At 48.3% G+C, this 16,999-nt stretch overlaps 1 protein-coding gene and 4 non-coding genes across 5 annotated transcripts; 2 read left to right on the top strand and 3 right to left on the bottom strand.

Annotated features, from left to right (window-relative positions):
• The first annotated feature begins 1,150 nt into the window (after positions 1-1,150).
• On the top strand, positions 1,151-3,871 carry LOC109766776 (uncharacterized). Its single transcript, XM_020325562.4, has 3 exons — positions 1,151-1,676; positions 2,750-2,966; positions 3,066-3,871. Exons 1-3 carry the CDS (start codon positions 1,353-1,355, stop codon positions 3,560-3,562), a joined length of 1,038 nt encoding a protein of 345 aa, XP_020181151.1. The 5' UTR covers positions 1,151-1,352; the 3' UTR covers positions 3,563-3,871.
• Positions 3,872-4,423: 552 nt separating this feature from the next.
• Positions 4,424-4,510, bottom strand: TRNAM-CAU (transfer RNA methionine (anticodon CAU)). Its single transcript is given in 2 exon segments — positions 4,424-4,459; positions 4,473-4,510. It is a non-coding gene; the product is annotated as a tRNA-Met (tRNA).
• A 4,812-nt stretch (positions 4,511-9,322) lies between these two features.
• TRNAV-AAC (transfer RNA valine (anticodon AAC)) lies at positions 9,323-9,396 on the top strand. The gene has a single exon. It is a non-coding gene; the product is annotated as a tRNA-Val (tRNA).
• A 61-nt stretch (positions 9,397-9,457) lies between these two features.
• TRNAI-AAU (transfer RNA isoleucine (anticodon AAU)) lies at positions 9,458-9,531 on the bottom strand. The gene has a single exon. It is a non-coding gene; the product is annotated as a tRNA-Ile (tRNA).
• Positions 9,532-10,847: 1,316 nt separating this feature from the next.
• Positions 10,848-10,938, bottom strand: TRNAM-CAU (transfer RNA methionine (anticodon CAU)). The gene is given in 2 exon segments: positions 10,848-10,883; positions 10,901-10,938. It is a non-coding gene; the product is annotated as a tRNA-Met (tRNA).
• Between the last annotated feature and the right edge of the window lie 6,061 nt (positions 10,939-16,999).

The following is a 16,999-nucleotide window of genomic DNA, read 5'->3' on the forward strand; positions in this document are numbered from 1 at the left end:
TAGCCACAGCCGCTCCGTCTGCTCCGGCCTCTAGCAGTACAGCCAGAGGCGGGAGGCAATACAGATTTGGTCCTTCTTGAAGGAATTGTTTTGAGAGCGCGGACTTTCAAGAGCAGCAGTGATAAGTGGGGCGGCAACACAGGCGGATTTCATCTTTGGTGGTACCCCTCGGGTGCCTAGTCGTGACTTTCAGGGTGAAAATTTAAGATCTGGCCTTCATTGGTTGTGCCCGGCGATTGCCTTGTTGAAGGAATTGTTTTGAGAGCGCGGACTTTTCTCTAGGGTGAAAACCTAAGATCTTGGATCGAGCAACGACGACGCGTGTGCACTGTTTCCTTCTTGGAGGCGTTGCTTTTGGAGACCTTTTGAATTGTTTTGCCATGGCATCATCTTGATACTCCCTCCGCCCGGAATAACTTTGTCGCAGAAATGGATAAAAATAGATGCATCTAAAACTAAAATACGTCTAGATACATCCATTTTCCTGACAAGTATTTCCGGATGGAGGCAGCATTTGTCTAGATTCGAATGTATGTAGACATGATTTAGTGTTAGGTACATTTGTATCTAGATAAATTTATAAGACAACCAATTTGAGAGGAAGGTAATACTTCGCTTTGTCAGGGGAAAAAATTGTACAAAGGCACAAACATTTTTGACCTGGTTGAAAATCGGTTTCATATTTTTGTTGTTAAAACGAGTCTACAATTCACGTGAAGCAGCCTCTCTGTCTTGTATACCAAGAAAACGGAAGGGGATCGGGAGGATGAGTGTCCTCTGTCTTGTACTACTACCTGTCTTGCGCGCCAAGAAAGGAAAGCAGCAGCCGCCCACATGCGGAGCATCGCCGCAGCCGATCAGCGGCTCACACACACACACCAACTAATCATGACCCCCATTAATCCGCTGCCCAACCTGTTAACCACAACGAAGAACAGAATTAATACCCCTAACCGCCAACCCAGCGGATTCGAAACCGCCAGCCAGCCGAGCCGCTTCCCGCCCGGCCGCCGGGGCCCACGCGTCAGAGCGCCCGCCCCGCTCGGTAGCTTCGCCCGCCCACCCGCACCCACCTACCGGTCCGCGGCGGGCGGCGCCCCCTATAAACATCGACGCGGCCGCCGCGTTGGCCCCTCCCCCCAATTCCCCACCCCCATTCCCCACCTTCCTCCGCCGGGTAGCTCCTCCGCCAGATTCCGCCCGCCGGCGAGGAGGAGCGAGCCCCCAATCCCCCATCCCCATCCCCCACCAATCTCCCATCCGATTTCGCCAGGCCTGGATTCTCCGCCCCGGCTCTGATTGCTCCGCTTCGGTTCGCACGAATTCGAGAGGGCACGTTTTCGTCGGGAGGGATGATGCTGGTGGCCAAGGAGTTCGGCGCCCTCTCGCCCCCGGGGGCGGTGGCGGCGCAGCGGAGGTGGGCCCCGCCGTCGACGGCGAGGGTGTCGCCGCGCGGGGGGTCGCCGGTGGGGGACCTGTGGCTGCGGACGCGGGGAGGCGGGGACGGGCCCGGCGGGAGCCAGCACGGGAGCCACGAGAGCGACATGGACCTGGCCATGCTCGTCAGCGACTTCCTCGAGGGCGGCGGCGGCGGCGGGGGCGGCGACTCGCGCGGCAGCAGCGACGGCGAGCCCGGCGGCCTCCACGACCTCGCCCACCTCGCCGACAAGATCTCGGTACGTTCGTCGCGCCTGGACGACGCCTTACCCCCGTTCCCCGTCTCCTCTGCTCCGTTCGTGTGGATTTTACGTTTTGGTTTGGGGCCGAGGTAAATTTCCCCCAAAATTGTGCCCAATTCATTAACTGGGCCGGTAGGTTAGGTCGCTGGCAGCGACCCTATGAAACTGCCCAATTATTAGGGCTTCCTAATCCCAACCTCTGATCACTACTCGTTGGAGGAACATTTCTGGAATCGCGTATATACAGCGGTTGCTTCCAAATGAATTTGTCCTTACTAGCGCAATTTTGGTAGCGGTTGCTTCCAAGTGAATTGTCGTTGCTATGACGTTGCTGCCCTGTTTTGCTTTGCCCTGAATTTTATCTCTAACCACAGCTCATGGTAACATCAACGACAAATTCGATATGGCTGGCATGTTTGATCCGATTTGACTCCATGGCCACAGTACAAAAGAATGAATTTACCATTATAGAGAGCCCTCCCAAATGAATTTGTCGTTACTAGCACATTTTTGGTAGCAGTTGCTTCCAAGTGAATTTTCGTTAGTATCTATGGCTGCCCTGTTTTGTTTTGCCCTGAATTTACTATGTAACCACAGCTCATGATAACATCGACGACAAATTTTGATATGCCCGGCATGTTTGATCCGATTTGACTCCATGACCACGGTGCTAAACAAAAATCTACAATGACCTTGCTGGGCTTGCAGCTGTAATTTTGATTACACAGCAGTACAATTTAGTTGTCTCTCAAGTTTTGATTGCACATCAGTACAATTTTGTCCCACCTATCATGATTCTACAGACCATTTTTATGCTTTAGCCCTATTGGTCAGGGATGAAATAAAGCATCAGCGTGGGCACCAGTTGTTCCCCTGCTGTAATCATGAGCTAGCCGATTTGTAATCAACCATGCCATGTGCGTCCTTATCAAGCCTGGTTCAGAGAAGGCACTGGGCTATCTTTTTTGCTCATTCATTAGTCTTGCCTAAAATAATAATTGGATAACTTAACTTAGTACTGTATATGTGTTGTTGTATCCCGAGGCTGACCTTTTGCGCATCCATTTTAGATGTACAAGCAAGCTGGAGACGAGAAGGAAAACGAGCTGCTCTCCGTGGTTCACTCGCTGCTGTTCTCGATCCACGAGACAGAGCTCCAGGATTTCGTAAGAGGTCAATGTACTGGCAGCTGCATCCGTCATCTGCTCGTGAAGCTCCTGAGGTACTCGGGATACGACGCGGCCGTCTGCGTGTCCAAATGGCAGGGGTTCGACAAGATACCTGGAGGTAATATAACCACCAGACCAAGGCTTAGCTACTTATGCTGTTCGATTTTCTCTAGAAATTGAGCTGTGTGGCTGAGCTGTTTGTTGTTTTGCCAATCAGGTGATCATGAGTACATTGATGTCATAATAGACAATGACCTGACAGGTCCAGAGCGTCTGATCATCGACATCGACTTCAGGAGCCACTTTGAAATAGCCAGAGCAGTCGATCCTTACGGCACCCTGCTGGACTCGCTTCCAGTGGTCTATGTCGGCACCCTTCCCAGGCTGAAGCAGTTCCTGAACGTGATGGTCGACGCGGCGAAATGGTCCCTGAAGCAGAACTCCATGCCCCTGCCGCCCTGGAGATCCCTGTCCTACCTCCAAATGAAGTGGCACTCCAAGTACGAGAGGAAAGGCTTGCACTCTGAGCAGCAAGAGTTCCAGGGCGCATCCCCGAGCCGCGCACTGTGCTTCGGGCATCTGAAGCGGCTGAAATCCTCACTGCGGCTGGAACTCGAGACCGGAAGGTTGCTCATGATGCCGGTCATGCAGGCCGGCACGAAGAGGACGGCAATGTACGAGAGGCGGCGTAGGCGCTCCCTGCTCAGCTTCTGATGCTTCTTGGATGCAGAACTTTTTTGGGAAAAGGAGAGGGTCTTTCTTTTTTTGCGGGATTTTGACAGTTATTGGGAGGTAGACGGTGGGTGCTAAGCACTAACAGGGGAGGAGAGTGCAGATTACATGCCAGTTTTTTTTTTCTGTAGGCATATATACAAAAGGGAAAAAATACACAAAATTCTTTTTCGATTTCATTTTTGTTTCTCCGGCGAAAGATGGATGGTGGTGATGAACCCGCTAGCATGCCATGTATGTACAACTGAGAGTTGTTACAAAACTTTCCCCTTATATTGATTTTTGATCGTATATGTTCGTCCTACCATGTGTGTTTGTATTTGGAAGAATTATATATGTTGTTGTGCTTCATTTGGTTCGGGAGGAAATGATACTCCCATGGAACAACAAGATCAAATGCTGGTGTTTTGGAAACGCCGCCACTCGCCGATGTATATTTCTAGAGGCATGCTCTAGCCTTTTCCATCATCCTCTTGTCCCCTCCAATGATGTCTTTGTGATTGAAAAACAGGAGAATCTGCGAAAGAAGCGACAGAGGCAGCGCGTGTTGTATATGTTATTATCATGTGGCGTGTTACTAGATCCGAGCGGGGTGCTTTACGGAAAGAAGGGGGATTTGCGAGGAAAGAAAGGAACATTGAGAAAAGGAGATGCAGGTTGCAATGGCTAACACAGGTCTTGATTCCCCAGCCTGAAGTTTTGCTGTAAGCTTTTTTTTTTCTTTTGAGATTGCTGTAAGCTTTTTTGGGTGAACTTGTTCTGTTCTAGGTTGCATACTAGCAAAGCAACAGTTTTAACTAGAAGCCATAAGTGAAATAATTTAAACCCAAAGAAAAAAAAATGTGGGGCGAGAGAGGCTCGAACTCTCGACCTCAGGATCACTCACTTTAGCTATGAGACCTACGCGCTAGCCAACTGCGCCACCGCCCCGTTGTGCTATGGATTCTCATGATAAGTATAAGATTGTCAAGTCTCGGTCCAGACGCCTGCTCACCTTTATTGGTAATTCTAATCATCTTCATTTTTTTTCGGAAAAACTTACAATCTATTCATCTTCAATCATGGCAGTACAACGAATACCAAAAATAAAAATTACATCCAGATCCGTAGACCACCTAGCGACGACTACAAGCACTGAAGTGAGCCGAAGGCGCGCCGCCGTCATCACCCCTCCATCGCCGTAGTCGGGCACAACTTGTTGTAGTAGACAGTCGGGAAGTCGTCGTGCTAAGGCCCCATAAGACCAGCGCACCAGAACAGCAACCCCCACCGATGAAGAATAACGTAGGTTGGAAGGATTCAAGCCGAAGACACACGAACGTAGAGCAAATCCACCAAAGATAAATCCGCCGGAGACACACCTCCACACGCCCACCAACGATGCTAGATGCACCGCCGGAACGGGGGCTAGGGCGGGAGACCTTTATTCCATCTTCAGGGGGCCGCCGCCGTCTCGCCTTCCTGAGCAGGACACAAACCCTAACAAGACAGGAAAAAACGACTGAAAACGGAGCCCTCCCGCCGGCCCTTGGCAGGATCCACCGCGCCCCCATGACCTTAGGGCCACTGGAGACGAGGCGGACCTGCGGCGGCACCGGCGAGAGGCAGAAACCCTAGCTTTCTTTCTTGGAGGAGGAGGCTAAGAAAATGTCACTCATCTTCATTCACAGCCCCAGTTTTACGTGTGCAACTTGCACTAACAGCAGTAACAGCCCGAGTTACAAATGGTGTGTGTGTACATTTCTTCAAAGCTGATGCAGTAACAGCAGACTCATATTGTTCAGTTCATAGCCGACACAATGATAAGAGCTACCTGTCAATCAGTTCAAGATTCCGACAACCCCACGGTTCTCAAGAAAGAAAGGAAAAGATACTACAAAATATGGAGCCTACTACTTCTCAAGGATCCATCATTCCATCAAACTGTACTTTGGGGGCACAAATGGGCCACCATGTGATCCAGCCCTTGCACTTCTTTTATTCAGGTCCATGTGCCAGCAAACCAATCTATCCGATATGCAAAATAGATAATGGCAGGTGGTAATAAGATATTATTCAGACTAGAATCCAAATATGGGTGTATGTATCGATATTCTCAACGCACTCGCATCATCCAGGTAAGCATGAAGCATCATCATTAGTATAATGTTCAGCTTGAAGCAATTTGCTAGCACTGAATGATATTTCTTTTTACATCCTTAGCAAAGATGATTTGAGTGTGTGGCAGATTTTAGAAACTACATCATGCATACAGTTACTAGTAATCATCTGCGGTCTATACTCGGGCCTTATCCATGAAAAGAAAGAAATTGTAAACCTTGGAGTACCAAGACTCAATCCCGAACATTGATCTTATTGGTTTTTAATTATATAAAATGCAAACGAAGTCTAAGAAACATGAAACCTGGCATTGGTGTCATTATATCATCCCTAGAGGGTACAATAAAATTTGAGAAGGTTTCACAAACATTGTCATGTAAACTACTTCAAATTTGTCTTTTTAGAGGGAAAGAGCCAGGTTTTAAGGCGACGGATTTATGTGGCTCCGATATCCCACCTCCCAACTCGTCAGCTTTGTTGCCGACGTGCCATTGGCAACCGCCTCCTCCCCTCCCCCACCCCCCAACTCTTCTCCCTGCTACAACCTGCCCCGCCCCTCACAAGATGCATTGGAGATGAAATTCATAGCACTGTGTGACCTGCAAAACTCAAAATAGTTTGCTCGAATACAAAAAACTAAGGAATTGGGCTATGTGAGCACAGAGAGAGCTTCGCCGACGAAATTCGAGATCTGGTCATCCCATCTCCAAGTGAGATGTCGTCGTCCACGGTCACCATAGGGGCTCGGCAAGGAAGGGGGTGGCATGGTTGGCTAAGGAGGTGGGCCGGGGAGAGGGTGGGGCTCTTTAGAGAGCGCTTGAGGTGGGGCGGATGCGCGGTGCGCCTTTGCTGCACAAGGAGCTGCATGAGGGCACTGTTGCTAGGTGGTACATGCCGAAGGGCAGCATCGGTGAGGGGCAGTGGTTGCCAGAGAGAAGCGTGTCGAGGCAAGGAGGGGGCTGATGGTGTGCGGCGATGAAGGTGATGGAGGAGACGGGGGAAGCGATCGTGTGGGGTGGTTCCAGAGCGGGAGGGGGCATGTTTTTTCTAGGGGCGTGCGACGCAGGGCGCTAAAATTTGGTTGGTGCTGAACATGGGAGCAATATAAAACGTTGGATTCGAGTATGTGTAGGATGCAAATGTTTTGGATCTCCACCTTTCGTGCTTTTATAGTGGTAATAGATGCCACATGGCATATGTGCTTTTTCGAATGCATTCACTTGGAAAAGGTGGAAAAGCTATGTCAAGTTTTACACTTGGCAAACATTGTGCACAGAAACAAAAAAAAAAGGGTCGCGTCGCCGGCTCATCCCTTTATCCTGGACCGAGTGGCGAACTAACAGATCCATGGCAGAAGATTACTACCATGACCATGGCTAGTAGCAGCTAGGGGTGATGGCCATGGCGGTGCTCACGGCAAGCAGCCTCCTCTTCCTCGGGCACGGCCCTAGAGGGGTGACATGTTGGCCATGATGGACATTACGCCTCATGGGCCAGCAAGAGCTGGAATGGTAGTGACGACCTACAAGGGAGATAGAGGGATGGGAACACAAGCTCAGGAATAGGAGGCCGTCGCGCATCCGGTGGCGGCGTCTACCATGGATTTTCTCCCTGATGGCTTGCTCAGAGAAGAAGAAGAGGAGCGTCGAGGACTGGGGAAGAGAAGCGGCATCAGCGAAGAAGACAAGCAACCATATGTGGCCTATGAGGATGAAGAAATTGGAGAGATAAGAGGTAAGGAGAGAGAAAGGAGTTTTGGTGTGCTATATCTATCATGTGATGCCACCTCATCGATCCACATCCTCCCCTTCCAACTAATCAGGACGAAGTGCATAGATTGTGTGTTTCTCCATTAGGTGGCTCTGCTGAGTGTAACACTCGACAAACATTATTTTCTTTTTCTTTTAATTTCTTTTCTCTCTTTTCCTTTCTTTCTTTTCCTTTCTTTCATTTTATTTTCTTTCTTCTCTTCTCTTTTCAACCCACTTTTGCTAACTTTCTCGCGCACTCGTATTTAAAATTTGAATTATATCTGTTAAAATCCTAGAAATACACTTAGTGAGCTAAATATAGCAAACAAATCCGGAAAGATGCCAAATTTTGGCATGGAATGTGTGATTGTGTATGTTGGGCGTGTATAAAAAAAATCAATGTCAACCAACTAAGCCACCATCAACGTTCTCATTGTTCCGCCTAGAGCAAGCATGCAGGCGCACACGAGCACCGCCGCCTCTCCCGAGGACGCAAGGGCAGCCACCGAGGGCACGATAGGCGCAGGCACACTGAAACTGGCCCAGAGCTGATGAGTGTTTTCCTTAACTTCTTTAGGCACGCGAGCTTGATTTAATCTTTAACTTTCAATGTAACTTTTTCACATATGGGCAAAAAAAATTGACACGAGGACTGTAGTTATAGTTTCTTGCCAGAGTTGTGGTTCTTTTTTTTTTATCAATGACTAATTCACATGAGTACGAGTGGCAAAATTTGTATGCATGTCTACGAAGTACAGGACGAGATTCTCATTGCTGGCGAGCTTCAGGTAGCTAGCAAGAACTTTGCAACACTAACTAGAAAAGCCATGGATGTTTAAACTTAAAAGCCATGGCGCTATGCAAGAGACAAAAGTTGTATATCCATCTTATGATGAGAAGAAAAAATTAAGAAGAGGATGAATCAGAAGAAAAATCATCATAAGTAGCAAGTAGGAAAATCATCATAAGTAGCAAGTAGGAAAATCATCATAAGTAGCTCGTAGGAGCCATCTACAAAATAGAACTGTCCATGTTTGTAAATATTTGTCTTTGCTGTGTGATGTGATGTGTGCACAAATCATCATGCAACAGTTACATAATAATAAAGACATATAATTGTACAAAAGAAAAAATACACACAATTCTTTTTCATTTACCTTTTTATTTCCTCGGGGAAAGATAGATGCTGGTAACGAACCTGCTAGCATGCCACATACAACCGAGAGTTGTTACAAATTTTCTCCCTTATGTCGTTACCATGTGGGTATGTGTTTTGAAGAATTATGTATTGTACATTGTTATGCTTGTCCTGCAAAAAAAAATGTTATTGTGCTTGGTTTGGTTCTTAAGAAAAAGGATACCCCATATGTAACAAGATTGAATGTTCTAGCCCTTTCCGTCATTCCTCTTGTCCCCTCTAATGATGTCTTTGCGGTTGAAAAACATGTGAATCTTTCCACGAGAAAGAACCAGCAGCGGGAGTGCGTCTTCTACATATATTATCATCTCATGATGTTAGTGGAGTAGGGTGCTTTACAAAAAGAATGGAATCGCCCCTGATTTGGTGGGAGTAGGCACTGGACTATAATGTCGATCAACTATTTTCAGTGGCGATGCAGATATGGGGATTCCTAAAACATCATGTATTCATGTTGGACATGCATGTGTATTTGGGTGTATTTTCCATATGCTTTGATCGGTACCCATCTATAATTTATTGTGGGTTTATGGCCATACATCTTGGAATATAATGTTGTGACTTCTTGCCATGGAAAACGTAAATGGCACACGTCTTGTGAAGATAGTGGACCAATAGCACATGATGGTATGTTTGTCTTCAAAAATGCTGTAAGTTTAGTATTATAAATTGTGCGGATCAAATTTGCAACAAGGTTTCGTGGTGTAGTTGGTTATCACGTCAGTCTAACACACTGAAGGTCTCCGGTTCGAACCCGGGCGAAGCCATCCTTTTTCTTTTGTTTTTTCGCATTTTTCGTTGTGCATTTTCAAAAATGTAAAAGATTAATGGCCCATACAGGTCTCGAACCTGTGACCTTCGCGTTATTAGCACGACGCTCTAACCAGCTGAGCTAATAGGCCTTTTTGATATTTGAAGTTATTTCACTTTCTATATTGGAACGAACTGAATATTATGTACCTTCACTAGGTCCCTGGTAGTGCTTACATCGTGTTGTTACATCCTCTTCCTGCTAGTGACGCTTTCGGTTTCTTTCTAATGTTGCGAGGTTTCGTGATGCATTAGCAGGATCAGAGGCCGGTCTTTTGTTGTTGGTCTTCTCCTCAAGCTGCCGTTTTCCTCTTCTCTATGGTTTCATTTGCGGCAGTTTTTTTTTTTCTTCTGTTGCTGAGTTCTGTATCAGACTGTACCTTGGTTTATTATCCATATTCATCTTGAAATACAGCGCAGGAATTTATTTGCAAAACACGGATCACAACAAGACACGACGGTATATTATGCGTCTTACATTAAAAAAATGCATTAAGGTCTCGTGGTGCAGTAGGTTATCACGTCAGTTTAACACACTACTGCACCACGAGACTATGCTTGTAAGTATTCTTCCCTGTTGGAATCACCTTTTTTCATTTTTTGCTTCTTCGGCAAAAGATGGATGCTGGTGACGAGCTCGCTAGCATGCCATGCACAACTGAGAGTTGTTACAAATTCCCCCCTTTCTTACAATTTATATTTGAGCATATACATACGGATGTGTCATGTGTCGTTCAAAGTCTTACCATGTGCGTATGCATTTTGAAGAATTGTGTATTGTATGTTGTTGTTGTTGCACTTGGTTTGGTTCTTAAAAAAAGGGATACCCCATATGTAACAACATTGACTGCTTTAACCCTTTCCGTCATCCTTTTGTCCCCTCTAATGATGTCTTTGTGATTGAAAAACAGGAGAATCTTTCCATGAGAAAGAAGCGATATCGGCAGCGCGTGTTGTATATGTTTATATCATGTGACATGTTACTAGAGAGGAGTGGGGTGCTTCACGGAAAGAAGGGAGGATTTGCGAGGAAAGAAAGGAACATATGAGCGCGTTGAGAAAAGAAGGAGCCCGTGGTTTCGACTTGATCCTTGGCACCTGAGGGATGAACACATAGTGAGTGGAGGCATTTGAAACAGTGGGAGGATCGCCTGAAGCTTTTTCTGCTCTAGGTGTTGTCCGTTATCTTCCTTTTTGCTCTTTTGTTTTGTTGTTCCTTTATTCTCTTGAATTGCAGTACCGCCGGCCTAATCCATCGTACGGAAAGAAATGAAACGAAAAAAGTTGGCATGAAGTTTCGTGGTTGCATACGAGCTAAGCACCAGGAAAGTGGAAACAAGTCCAGACCTATTACATTTTAACTGGGACCCAAAAGTGAAATAATTTAAACCCATGCAGCAAAAAAATTTGGGGCGAGAGAGGCTCGAACTCTCGACCTCAGGATCACTCGCATAATTTAGCTATGAGACCTACGCGCTAGCCAACTGCGCCACCGCCCCGCTTTGCTATTGTCAAGTCCCGGTCCAGACTCCTGCTCATCTTTATTGGTAATTCTATACTCATCTTGATTCACAGCCCCAGTTTTACGTATGCTACTTCCAGAGATTCCAAATGGTGTGCATACATTTCAGCAAAGCTGATGCAGTAACAGCAAGCAAAAGCTCATCTTGTTCATTTCATGGCCGACACAATGATAAGAACTATACCAACCAATCAGTTCAAGATTCCAACGGCCCCACGGTTCTCAAGATAAGAAAATATGGAGCCTACTTGTGAAGGTGCACTCTGGATCCATCATTCCATCAAAGTGTACTTTGGGGGCACAAATGGACCACCATCTGATCCAGCCCTTGCACTTCTTTTATGGAGGTTCATTGGCCAACAAACCAATCCATCAGATGTAAAAACATATGGATCTCCTCCTCCGCGCCCCCCACGACCCCCACGTCGCCTCCCCCGACGGTGGCGGGGGAACCCTAGCAGCGCCGCCGCGGCCCCCTCCCCACCTCGTCCCACCTCCTCGCCGCCGCCTGAGGCAGCCGCCGAGCAAGCCCGGGGCGCCAAGGATGGTGGCGGCGGGGCCTCAGTTGCCCTACTTTTGAGTGGGGAACCCCGGATCTGGAGCGGCGGCTTCATTGGCAAGGCACGGCCGACTAGCAGTCGTGCGGGCGGTGGATCTGGTGTCCCGGCCGTGCGGGCGGCGGGATCCGGTGGTCGTTGGCGGTCGGCGGCGGCTTCTGCGGCGGCCGGTGCGCACGATCTGGCGCCTCCCCTCCTCCCCTGTTCGGCGTGCGGGCCAGCCTGGTCGGGCCGCGCTTCCTTGTGGTCGCCGGTTCTGTACAGGAGGCGTTGCTGGTGGCGGAGATCTAGTTCTGGTGAAATCCCTGGCCGGCCATGACCGGCTGTGCCGACGACGACCCCTGAGGGCGTCGTTCCCCTCCTTGGAGGCGTCGGTATGGACTTATCTCCTCACTTCACCTTCCCCTAGGTCTCCCGGGCGAAAGCCCTAACTTTGTTGGGCGGCGGCGGCGCTCACAGCGCCGTTCCCTTCTTGAAGGCGCCACTTTGGGAACCTTGGTGTTGGGTGGCGCTTGTGGGTGGTGGACGACGGCGGTGGTGCGGCCCTATCCTAGCATGGATTTACGTCCGTTGCTTGGAGATGGACTCGCGTAGGCGGAGGTCGTCGGCTGGCGTCGTGGTGGCGTCAATGGCGGAGGACCTGCCAAGGCTCACGTAGGTGTAGGTCGTCGTTTGGCGTCGTGGTGGCGTCGATGGCGGAGGACCTGCCAAAGTTATCACCTCAATGCGGTCTGAAGATGGACCAGCGGAAGACGGCGGCGACTACACATGTGAGTGCGCCGGACCGGTTTGAGCCCCGGACCTGGCAGATGGCTCGGTCGGGGCCTCCGACTTTAGATGTTAGGCTTAGGTGAGAGGTCTGAGTATGTGGCCCAGCTTGCACCCCTTCATCATTTGAATAGAGTAGCGGCAGATGTTGCCAAGATGGCGGATTCAAACATATTGTTGTTCTACTTTGTAAAGTCCTCAAGAATAATTAATAAAATGGCCGCATGCATCTTCGAGATGCAGAGGCCGGGGGTCATCCTCCTTTATATATATAGATATAAAAACAGATAATGGCTGGCTGTGATAAGAATCCACATGTGGATGTACGTATCGATATTCTCATCACAACTCGCATCATCAAGGTAAAGCATGAAACATGGTCATTAGTATAATGTTCACCTTGACGCAAACAAGATCATGGAAGAATACGGCAAAGCGAAGAAACGATAACGGACGGTCCCCCGCGTCGCTCCTCCAGGGGCGACACGGGCGGAAGCCCCAAATCGCCGCCGCCTGCCACCCCTCCTCTCCGCCCTCCCTCCTCGCCACCGTCGGAGGACATGGCCGGGCGAAGCCCGTCGCATGGACGGCGGTGGCGGGGCTTCCCCATCTCGCGTCGGCGCGGGTGGCCCCCTGTGTGGGTGTGGCGGCCGTTCTTGTGACAGCCATGGTGGCTGGTCTTGGCGCGTCGGCTGGTGCCGTCCGGCACGGATCCGGGGCTTCTTGGCCCGGATCTAGCGTCTGCCGCGCCTTCGGCCGTGAGGGTGTTGGTGTTGGCGCTGTTGCGTGTGGATCCGCGTTCGTGCGCACACGGCGGTCCGGCTCGGCAGGCTTTCAAGCTGCTGCGCGCGAGGAGTTGTCGGTGCTTGTTGCTGTGGGGTGCGGGTGGTGGTGCTGGGCTCGGCCTGGGCAGGGTCTTGCGGCGTGGCTGCGGCGGGCCGGCGGCTGGAGTACCCCGACGACCTCGCCGGCGACCTCCAGCGGGACGGCGCTCGTGCGGCTCTTTGGCGGGCCGCCCCGTTTGGTCCTAGTGGTGGCTGCATCGGGCGGATCTGGAGCTGGAGCTCGTGTGGCAGCTTCGGGTGGATCTGGTGGTGGCATCTTCGTGCGGCTGGATCCGGAGCTTCGGGGTGGCAGCCCGTGCTCCTCGCCTGGTGATTTTGGTCTGGTGGTGTGCGTCGCACCGGCTGCGGCTCTTCGTGGGAGGTGCTGCAACAGCAAGGTTCGATCCCCCCGCCTTCAGTCTGCACTGCAGGCGCTTCGGATCTGGCCTCCGGCAGGCGTGCGGTGGGGCGCGTCGGCTCGTCTGATGTATGGCTGCAGCCCGGAACCATGGTGGTTCTTGGCCTCGGGCAGCGCCCCTCTGCTCCTTGCCGGCATGGTGCTTGGTGGGGCACGGTGGCTCGCGTTGCATCCGGCCGGCCATTGGTGCATCTGGCGTCTAGTGTTGATTTTGGCCGTCGGTGGTCTCCGCGAGGTGCGGCTGGCTGAGGCGGTTCGTCGTGCTTCTTCATCGTTGGAGGGTTCGATGGCGGTGGTGGTCGGCTGCCGTCTTGCTGTAGGGATGTGCTCAAACTCCGGGTGAGAACCCTGCATCGGCTCTGCTGATGCCGGTGGCAGTGGCGTCTACGGATGTCGTTTTCCTTGTAGGAGGTGCCGTCGTGGAGCAACAACACCTACAGTTCTTTGTTTGTGGTCTCCGGGTAAAAACCCAAGATCAGGCTTGCCGGATCGGATGACGGTGTTGTGTGCTCGACAACACTACCTTCTTGGAGGCGTCGTCTTGGAGACCCAAACAACGGCTTCTGTTGCTGTGTGTGGTTGTGGGTGGTGCGTTTGGTGGTGGTGGTGCGGCCTGCTCAGAACCGAGGGTGGTGTGTTCTTCTTCAGGTATTCCTCTTCGGCTGTCCTACGTGTGGTCTCCGGCCTGCTAGTATGCAAGCTCATGACCCCGTTCTGTTGAGGCGAGCCTTGGGCTCTTGGTGTCGTCTTTGTTCACCTTTGCTCAATGACGACACAATGACGCCTCTCCGACTTGCTAATCGTCTTGAACTTTCGTAGCGGAGCGCTCAGTCAAGGTTCATGTTAAGCTTTGGCACTCGTTGATTGTGGCTCCTCTGTTGTGGTGTGGGGTTTGATACGCACGCCGGTGCGGTGCGTTAGGTTGTTTGTAGAGTCTTGGTATTGTGATCCCTCGACGCACCCCTCATCTATCTGGTCCTGTTAGTATGCTAGCTAGGTCTTGCCTTATGTTGGGCGTCCTGTTCCTCTCCTTTCCTTATAACACTTGTTACTTGTCTGGTTTTCGGCTCGGTTTTCCTCATAAACGGGGTCAATTTGTTAAGGTTTTCGATCCGGTTTTCTTTATAAACTGGATCACTCTCCTGGCATTATGGCCACTTTGAGCAATATATTCAGGTGGAGGGACTCCTCCCCCGGTGATTCTAAAAAAAAGATCATGGAAGAATAAGTTGCTAACACTGATTGATATTTTTTATGTCCTTGGCAAAACATGATTTGAGTGTATGGAAGATTTTATAAACTACACCATGCATACAATAACTAGTAATCCTTTGCGGTCTATATTTAGGCCTTATCCAAAAAAAGGAATTCCAAACCTCGGGGTAACCAGACTTGACCCGAAACATGAAGCTTACTCGAGTTGATTATAAAAAATGGAAACAAAGTCGAAAAATATGAAACCTGGCATGGTGTCATAATGTTATCTCTAATGGGTGAGCTAAAAAATTTAGAAGGTATTCACAAAAGTTGCGACGTACACTACTCAGAAACTGAAAGAATCTTGGTTTCAAGAGGAAACAAGTCAGGTTCTAAGGCGAAGAGTCGGTTGCTTCGTTGGTTGTCCTGGATTTTTTTATACACCTAACATGCACCATCACATATTCCATGCCAAATTTTGGTATCTTTCCGGGTTTGGTTGCTATATTTAGGCCATTAACTGTACTTATGGGCATTTAAATGATATATAATTCAAGTTTTAACAGAGAGTGCGTGAAAAACTTGGCAAAAGTGGGTTGAAAAGAGAAGAGACTAAGTAAAATAAAATAAATAAAATAAATGAAGAAAAAGAGAATGAAACTAATGACTGTAGAGTGTTAACACTCGATAAAGCCACCTAATGAAGAAACACAAAATTTGGGCGCTTCGTCCTGATTGGTTGGAACGGGGTGGGTGTGGATCAATGAGGTGGCATCACATGATAGATTAGCACAACAAAATTTCCCATCTCTCTCTCCAATCTGTCTCATAGGCTACCTACAATTGCTCCTCTTCGTTGTCGGTGCCGCCGTCGCTCCACTCCCCCTACCTTTGCTGCTCCTCCTCCTCCTCCTCTTCTTCTTCTTCTTCTTCTTCTTCTTCTTCTTCTTCTTCTTCGAGAACCCATTAGGAGATATAAGCCATGGTAGATGTCATCACCGGACGCACGACGACCTCCTAATACCGTGCCGGTGCGCCCCTCCCTCTTTATCCCTTGCAAGTCGTTCCCACCAGTCCGGGCTCTTGCTGCTCCGTGAGGCGTTGTCTCCATCGCGACTAGTGTTGGAAATATGCCCTAGAGGCAATAATAAATGTTATTATTTATTTTCACGTTTGTAAGTCATATTCATATTTCTATGCAAGAATTGATATGGCTCTTGAATGTGAGATTCCGAGGAAAACTTATATGCATGTGTAGAAACATAAACGCAAAGTGTGTTCCTAGTCTCGCCTCTCCATAGTGGGAGATTACACAGTTCAAACAATTAGGATTTTTTCTGGAACTAAAATAAACAAAGAAAAATCTTTGAATTCAAGAACAATTACTGATTACTAAACTTTGATTTTGCCTTTTTGTTTTAAAAACTAATGATTATTTATTAAACTAAAAAATTAACTACTGCTTATTGGAAATTATTTCGTAGTCCGAATCATACTAGATTTTCGTGATATAATATAATTTCTAACTATACAACTTATACACAGAAAAATTACCCTAATCCATTTTTTCCTCTTGAATCCTTTAGTTTTAGTTAGCTCATGAAAATTTAATACTATTAATTTCTTATTATCCATAATGGATTTACCTGGACCAATAGATGAGATTCTTATGCTAGCTATTTGGGGGATTTGTTCTTCTACTAGGGGGTTTACGAGTAGTATTACTTACCGACCCTAGTTGTTCTGCCTTTTCGTTGGGAACTTGGGACTAGTTCTTGTTTATATATCTATATTCCATTTTATTATTTAATTCCTACTTTGTAGCCGGCGCACAACTTCTTATTTATGTTGGAGCCATAAATGTCGTAATCATATTCGCTGTAATGTTCTAAATCGCTCAGGATGGTCTAAAGATAAGAATCATTGGAGTATTAGAGATGGGTTCACTTCACTCGTTTGTATAACTATTGTTCTTTCACTAATGACTATTATCCTAGATACATCATGGTAGAAGGGGATTTCTAAAGCATCATGTATTCATGTTGGACATGTGTGTTTGGCCGTCTATTCCATGTGCTTTCATCAGTATCAATCTATAATTTATTGTGGGTTTATCTCCATAAATCTTGGAATAAAACGTTGTGACTTCTTGCAATGGAAAACGTAAAGAAACACGTCTTGTAAAGATAGTGAACCAACAGCACATGATGGTATGTTTGTCTTGAAGAAAATCCTGTACGCTTAGCATAATAAACCCGGGAAATATTGCATCCA

Source organism: Aegilops tauschii, chromosome 3 (genome assembly GCF_002575655.3).
Source record: "Aegilops tauschii subsp. strangulata cultivar AL8/78 chromosome 3, Aet v6.0, whole genome shotgun sequence".
In the NCBI taxonomy this organism is placed as follows: domain Eukaryota; kingdom Viridiplantae; phylum Streptophyta; class Magnoliopsida; order Poales; family Poaceae; genus Aegilops; species Aegilops tauschii.